Below are 24,285 nucleotides of genomic sequence, written 5' to 3'. Positions count from 1 at the left end.
GATTTTTATTTGTCTGTAAAATTGTCAGTCTGAAATGTACAGAGGCATCATTTAGGTTCTGTCATACTGCACAAAAATACTTTGGTGTGTAGCTCTTCCTATTTGTATAGGTTATGCATGTCAGCAAGTCTTGACTTCTTTTTATTTGGACTTATGAACTGCAATGCAGGCAACTCTTAAAAATCTGTGGGTTTTAGTACAGTGTTTCTGGAGCAAAATTCTGGTTACAGAATTCTGTAATCCCCCTTCAAACTATATCTGCCTAGATTTAAAGACTTTTTTACAGGTTAAGATTACTAGCTTGGATTTATTTCTACACAAAGTATTTATCTGATTCCACAAAACATGAAAAAACAAAATTGAAGAGCTACAGTTTGTTTCTGGAGTTGAATTTAACATGTCCTATTACTTTACTGCAAGGACACCACAACTCCCAGTGGAGCCATGCTACTGGTAAAAACTGTCTAATAAGGAGAATGCCCAAATTGACTTGGACTGCAAAACCCAATATTAAAAACTGTTCTCACTTCTACATGCTGAAGCTTGCAAGATTTTAAGCCAAATATAAATTATTTCAGACAAACACAAAGCAAATTATTAAAAATGAACTTCATTTTTATTTTTATAAGGCAGAGCAGAAAAGAGCAAGTGATGTTAATCTGAGGAACAATTTCATAGTGTGTCAGAAGTATGATTTCTGTTAGAAATGCATGAATTATGCCACACAGTGCTTACAAATTAACAAAAAAAGTATTATAAAAGTGAAGCCCCGCTGTGTCAAATATGCCACACAATTTTTCTTCTAATAACAGCAATTTAGGTTAGGGCGTGACTCTTCTCTGATATAGCTGTGCTAGTACAACCCCTAGTGTGGACACAGTTTACTGCCATGAAGGCGTTATATTCATATAATCTAGAAAGCTTATTCCTAAGAAGTAAAAGTATTAAGTAATGCACTGTTATTTCAGCACAGCTACATCCACAATGGGAGGGCTGGCTGAGAGAGAAAAAGAGAGGGCAGTAGGTTATGCTACTTTACAACATATCGGGCCAGATGAACAGATGTGGGTTTTGTGTTGAGAAAGTGTGTAGTACATGTCTTCCCCCCCAGTTCCCTCCATAATCCTGATGTTAGTCAGGATCATGATGGATGATATTACAAAACAGTTATTCAATTTAAATGGTAACATTGCTCATTGCTTCTTAATTATTAAGGAATATTAATGTAAAATGCTAATAACAGAGATTTATAACATATTGGCAAGTGGGTGTTAGTCCTAACCAGACAATAAACACAGGGAAAAAGATACTAGGATAAAAGGGAGTAAAACCAAAGATGTATACACTCTCTAAGTTTCCTAAATGATATAAGTTCAATTTTGAATAAGATTTATAAATACCAGCATATGATAAATACCAACCTGTATTTACTTGACATACAGATATATGTATCTGGTGATCCTAAACTGTAGATGTGAGGCTTTCTGCCTATTCTGACACACCTGAATAATTTTAAGGCTTTTTTAAAAGTCACTCCATGTAAACTAAAAAATATCTTGAAAACTGAAATTTATCCACAGCACAATTAGAAATGCATTATATGTCAAGAAACAGTAAACTCGCTCTCAGTATGTTAAAGGCAATCCAAAAAATGATCCTTTGTTTTTAAAAGAGAAAAACCATATCATTTAATACAGAATAGCATGAAATACTCCTACATTATTGTCTCTCTACTTTAAAAAAAATAAATATGTATTTATTATGAACAGATGGTGGCCAAGGAAGGTATCAGCTCTATCTCTTAGCCAGAAGGTCAGGTCATGGCTGAGAGACCAAAGAACAATTATTATTTGCTATTCAGTGCCACATAAGATAAAACAATTCAGGTTTTCTTTAAATACAAAGATAGATGCGATTGAACTGTTTTCATTTTTTTAAACAAAATAATTTGCAATAACTTATTAACATTTGTTAAAATTTGATTTAAAAACCCCCAGCCAACAGGCAATAACAGAACAAGGCACTCTAACACTCTTCTTGGGTTGCTTTTAACGTGTTAAATAATCCTAGGACCTATACAGAACCTTTTGGGTTACTGGAGCCACAGCTAATAAACAGCTGCTAGATACTGAGTCTGAGAATTACAAAATTGTTTGTTTTCCTTTTTTTTTGAGGAACCAACAATCATATTTGAACAATAGAATAACATAATTACTGAGTATCTAATCTTTATCTAATTATCTAATAATTTTTGCTGATAGGAACTATCCCTCACATAATTTCACTTTATATCAAATTATAAATCACCACATTTCAGTGTATGCAGCTCCACACTGATTAAAATACCAGTAGGTCATCACATGAGGTTAAAATATTTTATTAAATTTTGTAATTTGTTCAAAAGGCAATCCTCAAGCAAGTTGGAGAACAGGATTTAAAATCCAAGATACTTCTTCAAGTATCTTATTAAACACATCCTGTTTTATTTGTATGCCAAGATTATGCCAACTCTTTTATCTGTGATATCTGTCAAGACACAGACGACAAGCCTGTTTTTTGTTTTTCAGTGTCCTTAGGCCTAAAGGATGCAGGAGTGAAAAAAAAATCAAACCTTGAAAAAAGGAACACTTTAAGACCTCTCTTCTTCTGCGCTGTATCATTTTCTATACATGTTGAAGGGTTATTTCACCTAATAAGCTCCTCCTTTGGATTTTACATATATTTTCATTATCACTTGAATTAATATTGCTTCCTGACTAAGCTTGTGCTATTAAGTTAATAAACTTAGTCTCCTACATGCAGCTTTTGAGGAACTGGTAATTAAAATTTTAATTTTTGAAATACTTCATTTTATCCCTACATATATTCTTATACAGGGAATGATCTGTTCAGTTATTTAAAAGAAAAACAATGGTTCAAAACGTGTTGGATAGGCTGTTCAAATTACAAAAGGCATATTAAAAATATCATCCTCATGTGCATCTTATAAATCTGTGTATTCAGAAGACTCTTATGTGCAAATCACAACTTAAGAAGGAATACTCAAAGTTTGAAGTCCTAGAGAAAAATGAATAGAACCTCAAGAAAAAAGGGCACTTCGAAAGATGCAGATTACACCTGTTCAAGCTGTTTGCCAAGTATGTTGCAGGTTACTCTAATAATCTTTCTTACTGAATGGGATGTTTTCTCACAGACTACGTGTAAGGCATATACTGGTTTCTGTATTACTATAAATCCCAGTTTTAGATAAGCAACAGTTAATGCCAAGTGGATTTTTTTCTATAGTTATTTTTTTTTCTAGAAGGCTACTTTTGTTTTGGTTTTGCTTTTTTAAACTTTTCTATGAATCCCAGCATTCACTAACATTGAATCTTTAAAGAAATTGGAAGATAAATGATTTTCATTTTTGGCATCATTAGGTTATGCTTAGAGCCTTTAATGTTCTGTTAGGCTGATGTATAGGTAATTATGTGTGGATTTATTTGTGAGAAAAGGTGTATAAACACATGTATACAGTACATAGAATTTAAGTAGCTGGCATGAATAATATGATAGAGTAATTCTATATGAAATCATGGAATGAGTGATGCGCAAAACTGAACATATCAGGGCTGAAAACAAGATTAAGATAACCAAGAGGTATTTATTTAGCAGTAAAAGCTGGCTTTTTGCCATTAATTTAAACCATTTAACAGTAATAAATGACCACTATCAGAAAAATGAATCATTCCAGCTTCTGAAAAAACCCTACTTAGGCAACTAATAACTGCAAAGTTATAGCAGTATTATCTCTTACCTGGTCCTTAATTTCAAGCTCCCTTATAGTTTTTGTTCTGTACTCTCTGAGCTCCTTTTCTGCCTCATCCTTCTTCATTTTGGTTTGATTCAACTGATAGCGCATTTCTCCACACACCTGTTAGATTACACAGACAACATGATCTGTTAGCTTGAAGAGTCCATAGACCAGGCTCTGCAATTAGATCTTCTGGTGCCCTCTACAGGTCATTGAAATGCAACAAATTTTTAATTTACAGATATTTTAGGTCTACAAATGGTAAATGTTTTTACATAGAAAGGTGGATCTGAATTCTATATATAGTCATAAACTTTGACATATGCACTACTGTATAGATTCAAATATATTTGGATCGAGATTTTGCTAAGTATAAATGCTGATGTTATAAATATCTATCTCTACAGTTAAATGACAGTTGCTGGTTTTATATTCTCTCATTCTCTGTAAAATCCCAAGAAAGTCTATGTCAACTTTCAAAACTTAGAAGTAAAGCATCTATCATGCTCCTAATTAAAGGTGTATTTTAACTTGCCAATTTTACACTATTGAGAAAGAAATTGTTTAAATGTTAAGCCAATAATTTTCAAAGTTTGATCAGAGCATTACAAACTTACTGCAAACTGAAGATTAATTCTTTAAAAAAAACCAGTATAATTTAAATAGATACATGGTCCAGAAGAAATGGATCAAAACAACATTTCAGGAAATCACTTCTACACAGGACAATTATTCTCTGCTGTTGGAGTGTTTGTTATATTACCCCCTCAATCCTTTCCATCTGGCATCAAATTCAGAGGAAATGTGAAGGGGTTAGAAGAAAGTGAAAGAAATAAAAAAAAACCTAAACAAAACCAGAAGATTACTAATCCCTTTCACATAACTTTACTGCTGTGCAGGGTTGTTATTCTTCCAATTTTCAATCTAAGCTGTCCCCTTTTTGTTCTTACCCTGTGCCATCACCTCCAATTTGTGCCTGTTCATTTCACCTTAATTAACCAACCAAATACATGCACATTCCTTAGTGAGAATGCAAATGTGTTTACTCATAACTCCTCTTAGTCAACTTTCTTTCCAGCTTACTTTCCTGCCTTGCTTATATTCTCTCAGCACTTGCTCCTTAAATGTACACCCTTTTAATTTGCTGCTACAATCCTCTGTGCTTCTCAAAAACATTCTCACGCATTCTACAATCCAAATTAATTTATGTTTTTCAGTCTTATACCTCTTCTCATTTTCACTTTTTTTTTCCTCCTTAAAAAAAAGGTAGGGAAAATGTAAATATGGATACTGCAATTAAATCACTCTAGGAAAAAACTAAACCAACTGTCATAACTTTCAAGAAGTAGCATCACTTATAAATTCAAAGGACATCTTTTGAATTTAGCCATTTCAAATAACCCACAGCAGCAAATGCTCTGAAGAATGGCAAAGTTCTAAAGCATTTTTTAAACACTAAAATATTATATGCAAGTAAAAAAATCTTGAGATGCAACTGCATAGCTTGCAAACCCTGTATTTCTACCTCCTCCTTCCTTTGTCTGAAGGATGTAACAAAATGCAATATATGTCACTTCCTCCAAGTGAAATTTAAAAAATATAGCAAGCCTTGCTTTCAGCTCTCCACACACTGTACAAAGGGAATAACACAGAAGAATCAGCAGATGGTGCTGTCCTAATAATGGATTTTTAGTCTCCTCAAGAATGAAGGAAATAGAGCCTCACTCCATATTTTCTTTTCCTGACTTCTGGTGCATGAAGAAAAACAATATTTTGGATAAAACTCAAAACTAATATGTTAAACTAAAACTAAATGTTATTTGCTGTTTTTAATAATGGCAAAATGAGTCTGGAAACAAGGAGTCAGATTCACAAGCAAAGATGTCACGTAGCCAGTGAAAATGTCAGGGTGATGCACACAGTTGTGTCAGCTCAGTGGTTGGGAGCTTCCTCTAGGATTTTCAAGATTTCTCAGTTTAGTACAGGGACAGAAATTAAGTTTTCCAATCTCTCAGGACAGTGCAATTAATAGACTATTGCAAGGTGACCACCTATTCATCTTTGTATTAACATGAACTGAAGCAGGGACTGGAACCACAGTATCATCTCCAGAGAGGTAACTTCAAATTGGAAGGGTACAAAACTGTTCTTTTCAGACTAATGAATATTTGTATCTACTGCCTCTTTCACCACTTCCTCACCCCTGTAAGTGGTGCTAGTGATTTGTGAACCCAGCCTGAGAGACCGAAAGTGTGTTTCAGAATTGGTAGATTAAACCATTCTGACATTTTTAATACACTCATTTGTCTTTCAGTTACAATTAAAATAAAGTTGCTAGTAAGTTGGGATGACTTTTTGCTGCGAATTTTCTTCCATACTTTTGCCTCTTTCTATCAGCCAGGGTGGCAGGGGAAGAGGGGAGCTGTTGAAAACCTCTCCTGAAATCTCTAGAGGCCCAAGGAATAAATTGCTCCTTAAATCCTTGCAGTTAACAACTGGAGAGGTAGGACGGGCCCTGAGATCATTGGTAAGGAAAATAGATATCTCAAGAGACTGTAACAAATATATGTTTTCTTTCTCATGTTATGATACCCATAAAGGCTCTAATCGATTGAGAAATGTGCAAAAGAAAGTACCCAAGAGTGATAGACCTACACAAGATGTATGTCAAACTGTAATTGTTAACTAGAGATGTCTTTGTAAGAGCTGTACTATCAATAGTACTCAATTAAGCAGTATACTACATAAAAATTTTCTAAAGGAAAGAACTTGAAAAACAGTGATTTGCAACAGCTCCCTTTATTGTAGCCCTGCAAGTCCCACAGGTACCAATTAAGGACACTGTTGAAGTCTATGCTGTCTCACTCAGACCAAACTCAGTTCTTTACTGAAACACTGGGATAGTGTTTTAAAAAGTGACCCTCATAGGCTGCAAAACAGAAAAGTTAGCTTCTGCATGACAAGGTGACTTGGAAAAAGTTATTTTTTTAGTCCTGCAATTGGGATAGTTGTAGTGCCTCTGGGATGTTGAGATGAAGTCTACAGTTACCACACATTCCTTACCAAAACAGGGGAAAATGGACAAGGTAAAAATTCTCTTCTTTCAGGTAACAATGATAAGGAAAAACAATTTCAATGCTCCTTTATATATGTGCTTACCTTATTCATCTCCATTTCATGAGATGCAAGTTGGCACTGTGATTCTTCTAACTGGTTAACTAGAGAATTCTTTTCCCTTGTAATTCTCTCTATTTGAGCCTCCAAAACAGCCACATCCTTAGACAAAGCTGTCACCTGAAAATGTCCAAGAACACTGTAATGATGCAATTTGACCAACCACAGATCAAACTCTGGTGGAACTTTCTCCTCAAAATGTAGACAAAATACATAACATTAAAAATGTAATAAAAAATCAAGCACGTACAATAAGAATATAGCCTATATTAATAATGACATAACAGAACATGGATACATTATTTTATTAATGGGTTCGCTATTTTTAATTTATGCATCATGCAGTAGTTTATTTGAAACTTTTTATCGACTGCACTAGTCTCCAGGACTTGCTAATATAGACAAGGTGTCAGAAGCAGCTGGCTACATTAGTTATGCATTAGTTATACTCTTAAATGTAAGAGTACTACTTAACACCTTATTATCCATCCTTGCGTATATTGATTCAAACCAAATCATGTTCCCCTAGCTAAAGAAATCTGTTGTTGCAAGCACAGATCTTAAATTAATTTTCAAGTTCAGAAAACATTTCAACACTATAGATCAAAGCATACTGTTGTGCAAAACTCATATAGAATTAGTATATTAAAAATTCTAATGTAATTCAGATGAAATTTTGGTGGATGATTAAAAAATGTAACAATAAAACAGAGACAGTGAGCCTTCAGCTATTTAGCCCTGAAGCTTACTAATATAAGTGGAAATAATGGTGTCTGACAGTTCTAGGTTAACTTTCAGAAATTCAAAGCCAAACCTAGTGGATTATACATTCATAACTATTTTTCACTCCTTATACATCCACACGATTTATCTATCATGCCAATTCTCCCCTTCAAACAAACCATTTCATAAAGTAAGCAATAAAATATTGAGATGAATCTTGACTTGATCCACAGTATACCATTTCTACCACCTCATAAAAGTAGTTAATCATATGTAGGTGTAAATCATTAAGATAGATCATCATTTTCTACAAAGTCATCCCATCTCTTTAATTACCAGGCATGACATCATCATAGTGTCACTATGTGTTGTTTAATGTACATGCATGATTAAAAAAAAAAATACAACTACTTAAAAGTGGGAATTGGTTCTATTAAAACATAGTTCAGTGGGGGATGAAATACAAACTAATGTGATGACATGGAGTGAAATATTCTACCAAAAAAAAAGTATGAAATGCTTGTCTAATGGGCTATATTTTGGAGTGAATATACTGCTTTAAATCAACTCTGTAACAAAACACCTTCATAAAAGGGATAACTTCTAATAGATAGGAAGGAGTCAAACAAGGAATTGCTTAATAATGTCTCCAGTGGAAGATAATTTTTTAAATTTCAGTTTCCTTGGCAACAGATCTCTGACAATCAGTTCACGTACTTAAAGATCAATTAGTCCCTATCGCTGTGCTTAATATCTGGTTTTGTATCTGGAATTGGAGTCAAAGAAGGTTTTTTTATACACACTTAAATGGTTTATTTTGTTCAGTTTGTGATCTCCAGATTTTTAGAAATAATACATACAACTTATAAAAGAGTCCCAAAAAATAAGAAAATGTCTTCAATCAAGAGAGAAATTGACTCTGTTGTTTTCACACCTCCACCATAAATGGTTGAAGATGTTGCAGATCAAACAAGCACGAAAACCACTGATTCATGAAGTATTTGTCTCTCTGCATTTCTTCCCATTTCAATCACCTTAGAAATGCCTCCTCTATCACAGGCTTACTGCTGTTAGCTTGAGCTTTTCTCTGTAGACTCCATTGGGCAGAAACCCCTCATGTTCTATACTCAAATTACCGCAGCATCTAGAAGCCTAAAAAAAGGTTATCAAGACTATCATGATGGTTGTGGCATAAACGATGAGACAGATTCTGTCTCAGAGAGTTTATAAACATTAGTAAAAGTGAGAAGAGAGATTCCAACACATTTCTGCAGGTGGGAAAATTAAACATATGATAAGATCACTTTGAAATTATGACATTGTAACATTAATGTATATATAAGATCAAAGTAGCAAAGAATCCTAAATTTGACATGTGCTAACTTCTGAATGCTTGCCATGGCAAACTAAATCATATTTTTTTTAAAAAGCTAGGGACAAACCTTTAATCACATATTACTTAACCCTTTCTTACTCTGACACTGCATTAAAAACAGTGCATTACTCTGACAGTGCATTAAAAGTATTATGAAGACTAAAATAAAGTGCATAACATCAACAACCTAGTATGCACCTAGTGACATAGCACAAAACCGTTATTCAAAATCAAAACATCACTTATCTACCGCTGTTTTAAAGAAATGGTAGAAGTGACTGAGCTCTCACACCCAAAACTGAAAAAAAAGACAAGTAAATAAAGTTTGAAGAGGATGATACACTCAATTGTAATACACAGAGGAAGAGCCAACTCATACCATTGCTGCCAAGTCCTCCCTTTCCTTCTTCATTTCTCGCCGCAGTGCTTCTTTTTCATCAGCCCTCTTATTTAGCTGGGCAGCCAGCTCCTTTTCAAGATAATTCTTCTGTCGTTCCATCTCACTTTTCAGTTGCTCACAGTGGACTAGAGCCTAAAAAACCCCAATTTGCTTAAGTGAAAGAAACCTAAAATTTTTAAACAAACATGGCATTTATCCAATGCCTTCAAATAAACAACTTTGCTATTAGAAATGTATTTTTTTAAAAATGCATTTATTTTTTTATGATGTTTATAAATATCCTACTGTGTTAACATCTAGAATAGGACTAACAAAACGAAAACAAATGTATGTGCTTGTAGGTTTGTATGTTTTACATGCCTTACTGTAACTGAGAAATTTAATTGCTTTTAGGAATCATGGCAAAGATGGGAGCATTTTTCTGCGCATATTTTCCAAATAAGTAGCTGTTCTTCTAAAACTATGACTATTTGCCTTGCATTTAAAATTTGCAATTCCTGAATGCACATCACTACAATCAGCCTCCAGTATTTGATTCCTTGCAAATACTGCAAATTCCTTGCAATACAAAGTATTTTCTGTCTAACTTAAGAACTGAAGGAAAAATTAATAAAATGTATGAACTTCCACTTAGTCTCCTCCTAAAGTGAATTACTGAGTGCAGAATGCTAAGAAACTTGAAAGCAGTCAGTAAAAATACAAAAAAAAAAGTTTGAAAAATAAATTTCAGTTTTGTCAAAAATTAATTCTACTAAATACCTCATAAAGTACTGCTTAATTTCAGGTGCTAAAACACAGGGTTATAGATGGGTTTTCTATCAAAAAGGAAGAAACATAAGTTCAATAATGCTCTCAAAACACTGTCTTCACAGTCTTCTGAAATGCTGGGGAAAAAAAGATATTTATCTATTTATCCTGCTATATTTCTGCCAAGTGTAGAATTTGAGTGTTATGTCAATTTAAATCAGAAACACACCACTCCATTACAAGTAAATCCATGTATTCAAAGCACCCTGAAGGGAGCTTTGCTAGCCTATGAGTAAACTCAGCATTCCACTGATATCCAGCACATTTTGTTTCAAAGAAGCTAGAGTAACCTCCCTTTAGGAATTCTAACTTATTACACTTTATTTTCAAATTAATTTTTTTAACTGCTTATTTTTCTTTCACTCAAAGCCAATCCCCTGTGTTCAGTTTTTTTGGCTTTGGACTGTTCATGAGAGGAGCCATGTTCTTTAGAGAATGCTCTAACAGTCTCCATTAGTGTTATTGCAATTCTGTGGGACCCTCTTCAGTGTCCCTCTCTTATCACAAGTCTACTCTGATGAGAGAATCCCTCTGTTATGGCATTGAATCCTTTTCTGTAGGAAAAATCATCAACTTCAGCAAACAATTGCCTGCATAAAACTGCTGTAGCTTGGTAGACATCTAAACCAATGCACTCTAGAAGAAAAAGTTGCATTAGTTGCATTTCAAGAAGAAATGTGTATTTTGTTAGCTCCATTGTTCTGACTACACAATGAGCAGTTCAAACAATTATTATATTATGACATTTGTGTCAAAAATAAATTCCTGATTTTGCTTCAACTATGTAAACTTAAACATAACGTATATCTCCTTCCTGCTCTATGCAACAAGCTAGAGGCCAAAAACTACAGAGACAACCAAAAAACAAAATGACATGGTGGGTTTAAATGATAAACACCTGAGGTTAGACTTTGGGACAACAGGCTGATGAAATTGCAATTTGAAAGCTTGATGTGTTAATTCTCACTTTTATTACCTGGACTGTTCTATGGGATTCCGTGCTAGTTATAAAGAAAAACAGCACTCTAAAGTAGAATAGGACTGGGGGGAAAAAAAGGATGGTTTGTACTTACCAAGAGGTATACTGGTCCTTGTAAAAAGGCAAAATTAATGCAGTAATGCAGTATAAGTAAAAATTATTTGCCTGTTCCTTCCTATTAAAATAGTTTTGGAGCATGAAAAAAGCCCAGACTACTATTCAGTCTTGAAGACAAACAGGTAGCACTTCACACAACCCTACAAGCACACACTCTTCTCTTACAGCACTGGATAAATAACACAAATTTTATCAATAGAACAATTATATCAATCTTGTTTGCATTCAATTACAAAAACCAAATCAAAGCAACCCTCTCTCAATTCCACAGTAATTCACTAATAGTACAGTAGATGTCACTAACTATCAAGGAAATAATTTAGGTGAATATAGGTTGGTTGTGTACAGAACTAGGGCTAACACAAGCATTAGATGAAAACTGGTTTTATCATTATTATTTACATAACACCAGAAGCTTAGACAAGCTTAGCATTATAGACAAGACTTCTCATCTTCAAACAGCTCACTCTGACCGTCAATCAGTTCTTGCACTGCTCTCATCTGAGGCAAAAAAGAACTGTTTGTAAGCATTTTAACTATTCTTTCCAGAGTAGGTCAGAAGTGTGATGTCAAAATTATCCTCTTACATATCATGAATGTCTTTGAAAATTCTACATCTCAATTTATATCACCTAGCTGTGAAAATACATCAATTAAAAAAAGGTAGCACTCTCATAGTATTGATGAGAATTTAAGAACTTGAATACAGAATTCATATTACTGCTCAGAAACAGTCACATGGTGCAGTTGTTTTAAATTTACATTATATTAAAATATGACAAAGGTCATTTGCATGCATTCTCCCATCAGCATGAAAACTAATTAACATTTGCATTAGATGTGAACACTAAAAAGCTCCAATTTCATGATGGATTTACCTTTGTTTTTTCAAAATTGGCCTCTTCTGCCATTTGCACAGCATGTTCAACTTGCTTACAAGCATTAGATTCTCTTTGCTGCATCTCTTTTATGCTTTGTCTCACTGAAACAAGTGCATCCATCAAGTCATCTCTTTCTCTGCATATTAAAAAAAAAACCAACCCAGATACTTCTATTTCTTTTTCTAAGAGAAAAAAACCCAAACAACAAGTATACCAAATATAAAATACATACAGATGAAAGGCTTAAGCAAAGTGGTAAGCAAAGCAAGACTAAAACTCACGACAGTATGCAGCATACTGAAAGACAGCATACTGCAAGCTTGGCAGATACTGAAAATATCATTTGCTTGACAACCAGTCCTTCATTTTAGAAGAATGGACCATTAGAGAAACTGCCAGTAAAGAGAGCAGATCTCAAGTCATTAATGTACAGAAGTTGAGCACATTCTGTTGATGTAACAAAATGGGTATCCATGCAAATAATAAAATAAAGGCAATATGGAATTACAATCTCATTAAATGTAAAAGAGAGAAAAATAATAAAAAGGAAGGGGTAGGTTCAACAAGTAATCATTAAGTATATCAAATGACAATTTTAAAATTCATTTGCTGCTAACTGGAACTAGGCCAAACAACAGGACACCTGGATTCTACAACTCTTTACTAAGACACTAAAATCTGTGCTAAATGGTAAAGCAGAGTTGGTAAAACTGTAATACCTAACTTCACCTTTTCATTATTGTCATATATTAAAAGATTTTAAATTAAGTTTTATCTGTTGCCTGTGGTTTAGGTGCAGCTCAAGATTCTGTCTGAAAACTGTTGTGTTCTTAATGTTGTAAAACGGTAACATTTTTTTTATTTGCCAGAGACCTAGCAATCATACTTTGAAATTTCATTTCATTTTTGAATTGGATAAAGTTCCTTTGAAAATTCCTACTGAAATACACTTGTTTTTAATAAACTGCACCACAAGCAGAGGTAGCTTTTAGATTTTTTTTAAACCTTCAAATGAAATAATAGTTTAAGATAAATAAAGACGTCAATTAGAATTTTTATTTCAAGCTCACCATAATATAAGAGGACAAGAACATACTGATTTACAGTTTGTTCATATTTTCCAACATCTGTGACAAAGAATTACTTTTGTTACAAAAGCAGATTTTGAAACATGACTTCTCAGCAATACAGCTTAGCCAGAAAATTTTTGGACTTGCTAATAGGAAAAAATACATAAATCCTGGTATTTATGTAATAAATACCATAATAACCATCCAGTGCAGAGGGACAGCACCCACTTGACTGAGTTCATATATGTTCTATGCCCCCTCAGTCTCCCTGCTTCTAATTGACCCACTATTCCATCTCAGGCTCATTCTAATACTTCAGAAATTCTAAGAAGCTTCAGATATCTGAAAATAAATAGATGGCTGTTTAACAAACTTTGATAAAGTTGCAGTATCCTATCATTATTACTATCATGTAGAAAGGGAGAGGTTTTTTGAACATGAATTGACTGGCAGAATTCCTTAAAAAAAAGAATTTAATGTTGAGATCCCTGAATTACATATATCCAGCCTATATAGCTGTGATTTAAAAAAAATTAAATTAAAGCTATAATTCTTCAAAAAAGGGCACAACAAATAATTTCATTTGTTTTTGTCCAATGGAACTTCTTTTCTCTGTCTTATTGTAGTCAGGGAGGATCTGCTACAGGTGTTTGGGGTAGGAAATGCATCCAACCCAAGCACACGACCTATTGTTGATGTATCTAAAAAGTTCCTCAGAGGTAAAGAGAATAAAGTGGAGCCAGAAAAACTTCCAAGAACATAATTATAATGAACTTTTGCAAGAAATAATCAAAATGCATGGACTTGCACAATATTTGTGCTGACAGGGTGAAGGACTTGTCTGTACAAAAAGTACAGGAAACAGACTGTAAATTGTCTCATTATCTGGTCAGCCCAAGGTATCATAACTACATTATAACAACTAAAACTCTTTCCCACTTGAAATAAGTAGCAAAGCTATTGTGGATTTTGAAGTGGTTGGGACCTACATTCACCGATTTCAGCATTATGACTCCAGCTTGGGAGTGCATTGTTCCATAAATGCACATCTCTCTGTGAATGTAACCCAAGACACTGAGACTTAAAAGGTTTAATGCAAGCAGCCAAACTTCCAGCACAAATACACAGCCCCACTACCCACCTCGTCAGCCTCTCGATGGTCTGCACGTGGACATTACAGTGGGTCTGTGCAAGAATGGCCTCGTGCTGGGCACAGTTCAGGCACAGACCACCAACCTGGCTGGAATTTCTGGCTGCAAACAGTGACTTTTGGTGTTTCAGCCTTCCTTCCAAATCTTTGCATGTCTTCTGAGATTCTGAAAGGTCTTTTCTAGAAAGAAGAAATTTGTGAAATTAGATATTTCTACAAGTCATATTCATATACAATACATAAATACAAATATAACCTAAAAAGAACTGTAAGAATCCCTGTAATGAACATTATTTTACACATTTTCAATAGGCTAAGGAAGACTTTAACACAGAAATAACAGTTGAACCGCCCAATCAAAATTATTAATAGACAAAACAATACTGTGTTAATTTGTTTCTTCCCCCATATTATCAGACAATATTGAAGTTAAACAGAAAGTTATTAGACAAAGAACCTGTAGGCTTACATTTTGTCTGAACAGAGTATAATATTCATTATTTTAAAAAATCAGCTGTATAAATATTTCAATACTCTAACAATTTTCTGTTGCTTTTATTAATAACATCACTAACTTCATATTTATTCTCTACTCCCTAGACAAGAATCAGCACATTCACTCAGATCCAGCAATATACACAACCTGAAAGAAAAACAGGCTAAGTTTTTTACTTGTCTTCAAAATATTTACCAGGTACTCTGAAGACTTTTCCCCAGAATTTCCAAGCATGTGTCAGGCTGGGGAGATCGCAAGCAATAGGAATGTTAACATCAGGAAGTTCCAGACAAACGCACGCTGTGCACATATAGATCAATTTGACAAATTGTGCAATGAATCCAAAGCTTTGGGTTTGTTATGCAGGCCATCTGGGCAGCACACACTCAGGAAGTCTGACACATTCTGGTTGCATCGGATTTACTGTGCACATGATATATACACTGCGTGCATTCTTATTTCCATCTGGAAAATCTTCTGTGCACTTTTTCCAATTTTAGTACTTGGTCTATTACATATAACCCACTATAACCTGAACAGAATTTGCTCTGCGTATATCCTTAGACAGTCGTGGCGCAACAAACCTATTGTTGGACAGTTTTGGACAGAAATCAGCAAGCCTGTGTACATTCATCCTTCAAGTTAAAAGGGAAGATAGTCCCACAGAAAGCCATGTAATTTCTCACTTCAATAAGACTTAGTTTTGCAGAACTTCCTGTTTGCAAGATCATGCCTCTTAGGAGAAATCAGAGGCTGAATAATGTACTTGAGGAACTTCTGAGACAACCCCTAACAATTATTTTTTGGTAAATAGAACACTTGAGGCGAAGGGGAAAAAAAAATTGGATTATACAGCTGAAATTGAAGATCCTCCTTTACCTTCAATAAGACAACTGGCTTTGCATGTTACAGGTTTCACCAATGCAGAAAGCATTCTTTTAACTTGTCTCCCTACCAACAACTCTTTTTACACAGAGAACAGTCTAGCATTTTCAAATATTTGAAACCACAATTTATTTAGGGAAAAACATAATTAAACGGTAGTAGAAAGTAGTTAATTATGGAAGTTGTCACACAAGTTACAATTGTAATTTCTCTTTTTTCCTTGAGTGGTCTACCTTATGTGGCCTTTCTTAGGGGAAAGAGGGTAAAAAAAGAGAAGATGTTTTATATTGCTACTGTTTCTATAAAATAGCAGTGCATTCAATTTTGCTACATCTATATTTGAAAAAACTTAATAGAAAACCAGTTTTCAGGCACACTATTAGAAGATACAACATTCAGGCATTCTCTTATTTAAAGTCAGATTAAGAGCGGTTCATTCTGTTATGCAGTGACAATTTATTCAGGATTATTTAAAGAAAAAAAAATTCACTTTACCTTAGAGACTGTATTTGAGCATCAAGGATATTGACTTTTTCTTGATAAAGAAGTTTTAGATTCTCCTTTAAAAAAGATGGAAGAAGATATGTCTTGCTTTCTTCACAACAGTCTTTACAAACAAATCTAGACTTTACCCACATTCTTTTCCCCTGAGGACATAAACCTGTTGAAATACTAGTGGCAGAGAAACCTAAATATTTCAATTTTCTGGAAGTCTAAAAAGTGAACAGCCCTACTATTTTTTGTTTCTAAATACGGTTTTTTGCCAGATCCTCATATGGTAAATTGTTTCAATTCCAACTGCATTCCTCAGCTTTCTACAATGATTCACAGAAACTGATAATCACGTCTCGAGTTTGCTCTTGCTCTCCCACAAGTCAGCAGATATTAATACATAATTATTAAGAACTTCAAGTACACAGGCTATTTATTTATAATACAGGGAGTTACTCTTCATATACGTGGTGAAGAAGTAGGTATATGAATCAACCTCACCCATGTTAAATACAATGGTGATACAAACCAGATAAAGCACTACACATTTAGCTCACTATGACACTTAGAATGAAGTTACAATCAGCATGATTTTCCTGATTTAAATGTGGCAGATGAAGAAAAAAGCAATTACTGTAAAAAACTGCTTCCGAACACCTGCAGGCATCAGCGATCACTGAGGTCTTCAGCTCTAAAATCATAGTACAAAAAACCCCAAAACTATATATTTCTATGAAAAAACCCTCAAATCCCATATAACTAAATAATTAAAGTACTGTATAAATTCCACAGTACACAAATGCACATGGACAAAATATATCAAAGCTTTTCAATTAGCCAAGTTTTTTCCCAAAAGACAGCAAAATTAATATCCTCTGAAACTAAAAATACAGGAGGAGGCAACATCATCTCTAAATTACTAGGACTCCTCTGTATCTCTAAAAGCACAAGGTGTGTAATTCATCTAAGGGAAAGCAGATTGCACAAAACTACTTTTGTACCTTCCTGAGCCTGTACTGCTCCAGGAGCAGAACAACTCATTAGGAAAAGAGCTTGTGTAGAGGGCCACATAAATTACACCAGCTAGCTCCCACCTGCTTGGGTGCTGTGTTACTCCTAAGAATCTCCAAAGTACAGTGAAGCCATCATCTTTAAACAGGAACTATCTTTATAGGAACTATCTCTGGGAAGTCATCATCTGCAGACAACCTGCCATCTGTGTCTAGCTGCACAATAATATTAATTAGGGTATAATGAGAAGATGAGGTTTAAGAGAATAAAATTTGAGCTCAGATTAAGGTTCGGTTAACTAAAACTTCTCCTGTGTCTGTTAAAAGCTAATCACAACTGGAACAACAACACTAAACAGTTTTGCAAAGGTAGGACTCTGTGAAGAAAGGTAATACCAACCAGTTCTACAGGCCACGTGGCTTTGTCTCCAGAAGCTGCTGCAACAAAAGCCTGATCTTTGCTGTGTGCCAGTGAGGAGGTGACAGGCTGATGTATGCTGCAGTCTTTACCACCTACCGGCCAGGATCTCTGAGTATTTGCCTAAAATGAAAGTATTAATGCTTCAGTTATGATTATGCAGGCTGGATTTTTTTAAACAAATTTACTTACTTAAGTATCGAATCTTATAATCTTCAGTAGAATATAAGAACCAATAAACAAGTTAATTAGGTTAGCAACCTACAATAATGATGTTACCCAAGGAAATCCATATTTACAAATTCTCATTAAACTTGGACTAAAATTCTGTTTGCAGACAACCATTTGTATACCCTTCCATAAAAATAATCTGGCCAGATCCTTGAGAACTGATTAAAGCAACAAAAAATAAAAACTTACTGAGGCATCAAGAAGAGTTTGTTCTCTCAACATGTATTCTGCAGTTATGAATTTCAGCTTCTGATGAAGTTCCTCATTTTCAAGTAAAATTGCCTGTTCTTGATCTTTCACCCCACACAACTCCTCCTATAGGATGAAGGAATTGCATTTAAAAGGTTCCTTAAGATGGCTATCAATATTGAAATGTATCTTGAGACCAAGAGTCTAGACTATAATTTTCAAATATTTTAACCCTTTTAGAGAAACTAAGAATTCACAAAAGAGAGATTTTGTATTTTTGCAGCTTAAATTACTATAAATCTTCTTTAAAAAAATGCTTATTTGTATTTGTCACAAGATGTAAAAATGTCTTTAAAGACCCTTAAATACTAGATACCAGGACACAAGGTAAGGGATCTACTGAACTGATTTGGCTCAGTTTTGGTCATTACAGCAATCAATCTCAAATCTAAATGTAAGCTGCTTTTAATGCAGTTCTTCACATTTGGGGGACCAGGGTTTTAGTAGGTCAAATAAGTTGTCTGATACCTTGTAAAACTTCACTTCTGTTTCCAAATGTTTAATGTATTGTGACTGATCGGTGATTATAGGAACAAGATCGAAAAGGGCTGGTAAGTCTTCAGGCACAGCTTCTGGGGGCTTCTGAAGGAAGTAAAAACAACATATGTTATGTTCTGATTTTCCATTATTGCTGTAAGATCTTGGTTGCACACAGAACAAAAGTACAGTTTAAATGCACACCGAGTTGTTAATGGAGTTGTCTCCATTAACACTAGTTCACACTTCTGAAGGAAAACAAGTATCTTTATGCATATCCCTATTTTTGAAACTCACACAATTCTAACACCTATGATTTTGTGTCACAAACATGCCTTTTTGTGCAAAAATATTCCATTATATATTTACTAAATATAATTCAAGTCTAAAAGAGATCAAAGATTCAGAAACCTACATCCTTGTTTTTAAACATTACTTTTGAAATATTCACCATTCAAAAAAAAAACAACCAACCAAAAAACCCTAACCAAACCTGAACAGAAACCCCCACAAAACAAAATTTAAAAAAAATCAAACCAAGCTACTAATGGCTTTAACATCTACTAGTTATCTTATCTACAGGTTCTGCCAACAATGCATTAAAATTCCTTGTCCAATCCTTAGAAGGTATAATCCTTAAATTAGGATGAGATGAAAGTTTCTAGCAAGAAAAACCTTACAGTCAAATTATGCCAAATATTAGTATTGGCTGTTTTAAAGAGGGGGACACTCTTGAGATATCTGGAACCAGGACTGCATAGACAAATGGAGGATATCCAGAACTATCTGAAGAAACATCTTTTTAGAGAAGGAATTCCAAATTTGCCACATATTCTACCTAGCTCAGTAGACATAAGCCCCATGTTCTATTGACTCAGAATTCATCTTGATTTAAATTCTTAATCCTAACTACTTTCGAAATTAAACCAAAAAAAGGAACCACACTTAAAGTATAAAGTTAAAGTATATATAATATAGCCTTGATAATATTTGTAAGTTGTCTGTTTCTCTGGCTCCTATTCATCCATCCCTCTTCTCTGAAAACGTAATGAACACCTTGCAGCTGAGACCTCCAGCTGCCTCCCTGACAAGATTACACCAGAGCAGTATTAGAAAATGTGGGAAAAGTCAGTTTCTATTCAAATTATTTTTCACTGAAAAACAGTTCTAATGTTTAAACTGAGAAACATCATTGTAATGTAAACAATAGTGCTAATGAACTTTTTACTAAAAAGAAAATAACATGTAGCATATTTTCTCAACACAAAAAGATCAGAGGACCTCTGTGACTTTTTTTAACCGTTTTAACAACAAAAATGTCATAAATTAATTATAAATTGATTTGGGATTTTTAAATTAATGTTCTCACAATATAATGTGTAACAGGGTGAAAGAACAGAAGTCAGGAGAGGCATGAATTTAAATCTATGACTAAATATTAAAATCAGAACTGAAAGACACATCTGATCAATATGAATTACCAAACAATTATGCCTGAGTCTTGGAAACACTCTTCACATTAAAATACTTAATACTGAAAAGGATTTATAAAATATAAATGCTTAGCTGCTCTAGAAGCCAGCATTCAACATGGTGACAAACAGTTTTGCCAACATCACAAATAATTTGGCCCACCTTGTACTTTTCCAGAATGTCTCAAATCTCAAGCATCTAAACCACAGAATCAGAGAAACTCTGCCACCGTATAAACTGGCATGAGACAAGAGGAATCCATCACATATAAGAGTGTCAGGAACAGAGGCTGGGTGCAGCTAGGTTAGCCAAAACCCAGCTTGCAGAACTGCAGTTGTTATGTGAAGCAATCTTGCTGGGCCTTGACCTCAGGTGATGAAGTGTAGAGCAAAAGGAAAATTTCTGCCCAACCACCTGGGTGTAATCAAAGAAATGATTTAATAATTTGATGTCTATTGCAACTTTAATCTATGGGAAAGAAAAGGGAATTTTGTTGCAACAATATAATTTATATGTATGAAGTGTAGTAAAGATTACTAAAGTGTATAGTTTTTGTGAAATGTTACATTTAGCTATATATCCTGCAATCATTTACTATTCAGCAGTCATCAGGTATTTCAGCAGCACTCAAAGCAAAAGGTTAAGGTTACTCATAATCTAAGTTTGCTTTCCTTGACCTTTGGGAAATTGGATTCTTCTTATACAAGAAGTGTTTCTGCAGTGTCCAGTAAATCACCAGACAGGCTCATATTTTATGAGGGCTTGGGCTTATTTTTGGTGTGTGTGCACTTTTGCAGTTCAGCATTTTTTTGAGCTTTACACGTGGTCTGACTTCAGAACACTTTCATATCCTCAAGCAGATGGAGGACAGCTGCAAAGGACAGTAAAGCCACACTTGACAGAATATCTCTCACTGGAAACTGCAAGAGGAAGAAATGGGGCAATGCTGTACCAATACAGAAAATTCCCATTTTTTTCTCTGTTTATTCCTCCATCCTTTGATCCACTCCCTGAAAGCACTATATCAAGTTTCTTAGATAAAAGTAATCAATTTTCTAAATTCTCCACTCTACTAAAACTTCCCAATATAAGTAGAAAACTTCACCAAAGATGGAATAAAAGACTCTTTCTCTTCCTTCCAAGGCTAAATACAAACTGATACCGATTCATGTCATGCCAAAGTCATCCAATGGTCCATCAAGCCCTTGAGCTACAAAACACTAACTCTTTCCTATGCCATTATGAGGCAAAATACCAGGCAGAACAACCATACTAAACTCGTTGGCCTTAGAACACTCAAAAAAGTTAACTTTAAATAAAATTCCTTAATGTCAGGACAGCAGAGCTATGCTCATTATACAAGCTGAAAGCAACACAGCAGGAATACAGATTTTAGATTATTCTGCTGTTAACTTTGACAGCAAAGAGCTGCTTGTCTTGCTTAGTATAAAGCAAAAATATTCAGTGTAGGCCATCAAAAGATAAAACTGCAACAGCGCCTTTGAATTATTTTTCTGTGGAGATTCTAGCAACTCTCAGCTGCTCTGTAACTGAATGGTGTATCACACGTACTGTGGTGCAGTTCTGCTTCCATGAAGCAGCATCTGAGAAGCCCTTGTAAGGGAGTAATCAAACTTTGACAGAGACCATTACATTTAGGCAGAGAACTACAAAACCTGTTTTTGCACGAACATCTCTAACTCTTTCAAGAAAAAGCATAGTTAAAGCATAAGAAGGACACTGAGAATCCTTAAGGTACAGTCAAAGGGAAAAAGAGGCTGCTTTTTCAGAAATTTTTCCTTGTTTATCCCAAGTGTTTTCAAAACAAAAAGGATGGACAACCACATTACATGGTCAACAAAAAGAAGAAAAGCATAAACCTTGTATTATAGATTCCTTTTTCTTCCATTATGGACATAAGGATACCAAGTTCTGGTCATAGCCTCAGGAAGCTCCCATATTTAAGATTGTTAAAATGATTCAATGTTTTTTTTTTTTCTCTTTATACTATAAAATCAACATGCATGCTGTTTATTCAAACAAAAATGAAACCAGAAGAAACATACATGGAATGAATTCTTCCTTCTTGAAGGAGACTCTTCACTTTCCATTCTTTCTTGGTGTTGCAACAAAATTTTAAGTTGGTTAACTAGGAAGAGATAAAAACCATTATAATCAATATATAATTACGTTTAAAATTGAAATTAGTGTAATTCCTAACAATGTTTAAACCATTTGCTTTCAGAGCAATCTTACCCGCATGACTGTGCGGCAGTTCCTGACTGGGTGCAGTCTCACAGTCATCATTGGCCGTGTCTGCATTGTCACTGCCCTCATCCACAGAGGACTGGTCAAATCCTGTGCCATCACCTTTTGCCAAGGCATGTTTCAGTTGAGAGATGCTTTCACTGGCACGTTCTAAAAAAAAAAAAACAAAAAAAAAAAACCCCAACCACATCATTACCCACAATAATCACCATAAAAGAAAGGATTTACTGACTGATATTTCAAATGGGAAAAAACATGAGAGAGCTACAAGCATTCAGCATGTGTCTAGCTTGACTACTTGACCTAAACTCAGCCACTGGAAGCAATTATCTAATGCAAACAACCAAAAAAAACCTACCATATTTGCAAAATATTTACTAAATACAAATTTTTCACAGAAGAGCTATACATAGCATCTTAGCCCCTCAATACCATTAGGACACTGGAGCAGCACAAGTAATAATATACTTGACCCTAAAATATTTCCTAACATTTGCACCTTCCATACTTTTCTATGAACCTAAAGCTCATGCTACATTTTCTACAATATGCTGGATTGGAAACCAAGAAAAATGTTTTTGCATTTTAGTGATGCCGCCACACATTATTACAATGCAACATGTCACACAATGAAACAAATACCTGAGTAAATGAAGTAATAACTCAGCAAACCAAGCCACCATAGAACAGTTATTTAATAAACATGAGTGATTTCTGAACAATGTGAAAAATAAATAACAACACACACTATTCTAGAAAAAAGACCAAACAAACACAGCAGAAAACCTCTATCCACATAAATACAAATATTTTCAAGAGCTGACTTGCTGACAGATGATACAATAAAGGTCTTATCTAATGTTCAATATAATTTTTCCTTATATTCCTTTCTTAATCTTTTATTTGATTCAGCTGACTTCACAAAAATAATAAGCATATTTTAAACAGTGAAAATTTAGTAATACAAACCCAAATACCATTTACAAGGCAATGACTCAGAAAAAGAAGGGTTTAGGTCAAATATTTCACTTTTGGCATACTTAGGCTCTTCATGCTTTCTTGAGCATTCCAGGATGCTATGAGGGCGGAAGAGCTAACTGAGAAATGGCAGAAGTATCTCACTGATGCAATGGCTTAGATATTTAGCAAACTATGTTGCAACCATTTGTTGCCAAGAAGTGTTCAATGTAATATAAATTGTCATGTGGTGTGCCTTAATCTGGCAGCATTGAAGTTCCTTCATTTCCCCATTCCCTGTAGTTGTCTGCCAGAGAACCCCAGAGTACCAGTATTTGCTCCCTAGCCAAGGGACAAACAACAAACCAAACCAAACCAAACCAGAACCAACTAAGCCCATATATATAGGTTTTCCCAGAACTTCTCTCTGTCTGTAGTATTACAGCTTCTGAACTCCAAGCTATTACTTCATCCACAAAGATAACAGAGATCTTACACTCTGTCCTCTTTTCCCATAAACATATAGGCCAGTAGTAGTGAAACACATTAAAACCACTATCAATGGCACAATTATGCCAATTTTTTTTTTTTTTTACTACACTTTCCTGCCTCTGAAATAATGCCACCACATTCTGGAAAGTGTCAGCAAGTATCTGCTTAAATTTCTTAAAAGCTTGCCTATTTTCAAATTACTAATGTTGCTGTCATAGGCAAGACACTCTCCACTGGGAAACAGGGAATTAAGTCCCAGTGGTGTGGCTTTACATTCACCAGATACAAGAGATCCAACACTTACTTCAGTAAGAGTTGAACTGGATGCTTAAAAGGGAATAAATACATTACAGTATTTTTTATTTCCA

General features: G+C 34.5%; 1 protein-coding gene across 1 annotated transcript in view; it reads right to left on the bottom strand.

Annotated features, from left to right (window-relative positions):
- Positions 1 to 24,285, bottom strand: part of SDCCAG8 (SHH signaling and ciliogenesis regulator SDCCAG8) — a 106,807-nt gene that overhangs the window by 77,720 nt on the left and 4,802 nt on the right. Inside the window, exons 2-12 of the mRNA XM_041477147.1 lie at positions 22,457 to 22,618; positions 22,267 to 22,349; positions 18,719 to 18,832; positions 18,191 to 18,316; positions 17,753 to 17,893; positions 16,346 to 16,410; positions 14,461 to 14,649; positions 12,247 to 12,385; positions 9,445 to 9,597; positions 6,953 to 7,087; positions 3,797 to 3,913 (exon numbers count right to left, since the gene is read on the bottom strand). Coding sequence (XP_041333081.1) covers positions 3,797 to 3,913; positions 6,953 to 7,087; positions 9,445 to 9,597; positions 12,247 to 12,385; positions 14,461 to 14,649; positions 16,346 to 16,410; positions 17,753 to 17,893; positions 18,191 to 18,316; positions 18,719 to 18,832; positions 22,267 to 22,349; positions 22,457 to 22,618 — 1,424 coding nt within the window. The remainder of the gene's footprint in view (positions 1 to 3,796; positions 3,914 to 6,952; positions 7,088 to 9,444; positions 9,598 to 12,246; positions 12,386 to 14,460; positions 14,650 to 16,345; positions 16,411 to 17,752; positions 17,894 to 18,190; positions 18,317 to 18,718; positions 18,833 to 22,266; positions 22,350 to 22,456; positions 22,619 to 24,285) is intronic.

The sequence above is a fragment of the Pyrgilauda ruficollis genome, unplaced genomic scaffold (genome assembly GCF_017590135.1).
Source record: "Pyrgilauda ruficollis isolate IOZ18807 unplaced genomic scaffold, ASM1759013v1 scaffold4, whole genome shotgun sequence".
In the NCBI taxonomy this organism is placed as follows: domain Eukaryota; kingdom Metazoa; phylum Chordata; class Aves; order Passeriformes; family Passeridae; genus Pyrgilauda; species Pyrgilauda ruficollis.
Note: the sequence above shows the minus strand (reverse complement) of the source record. Positions and strands in the feature narration are given on the sequence as shown.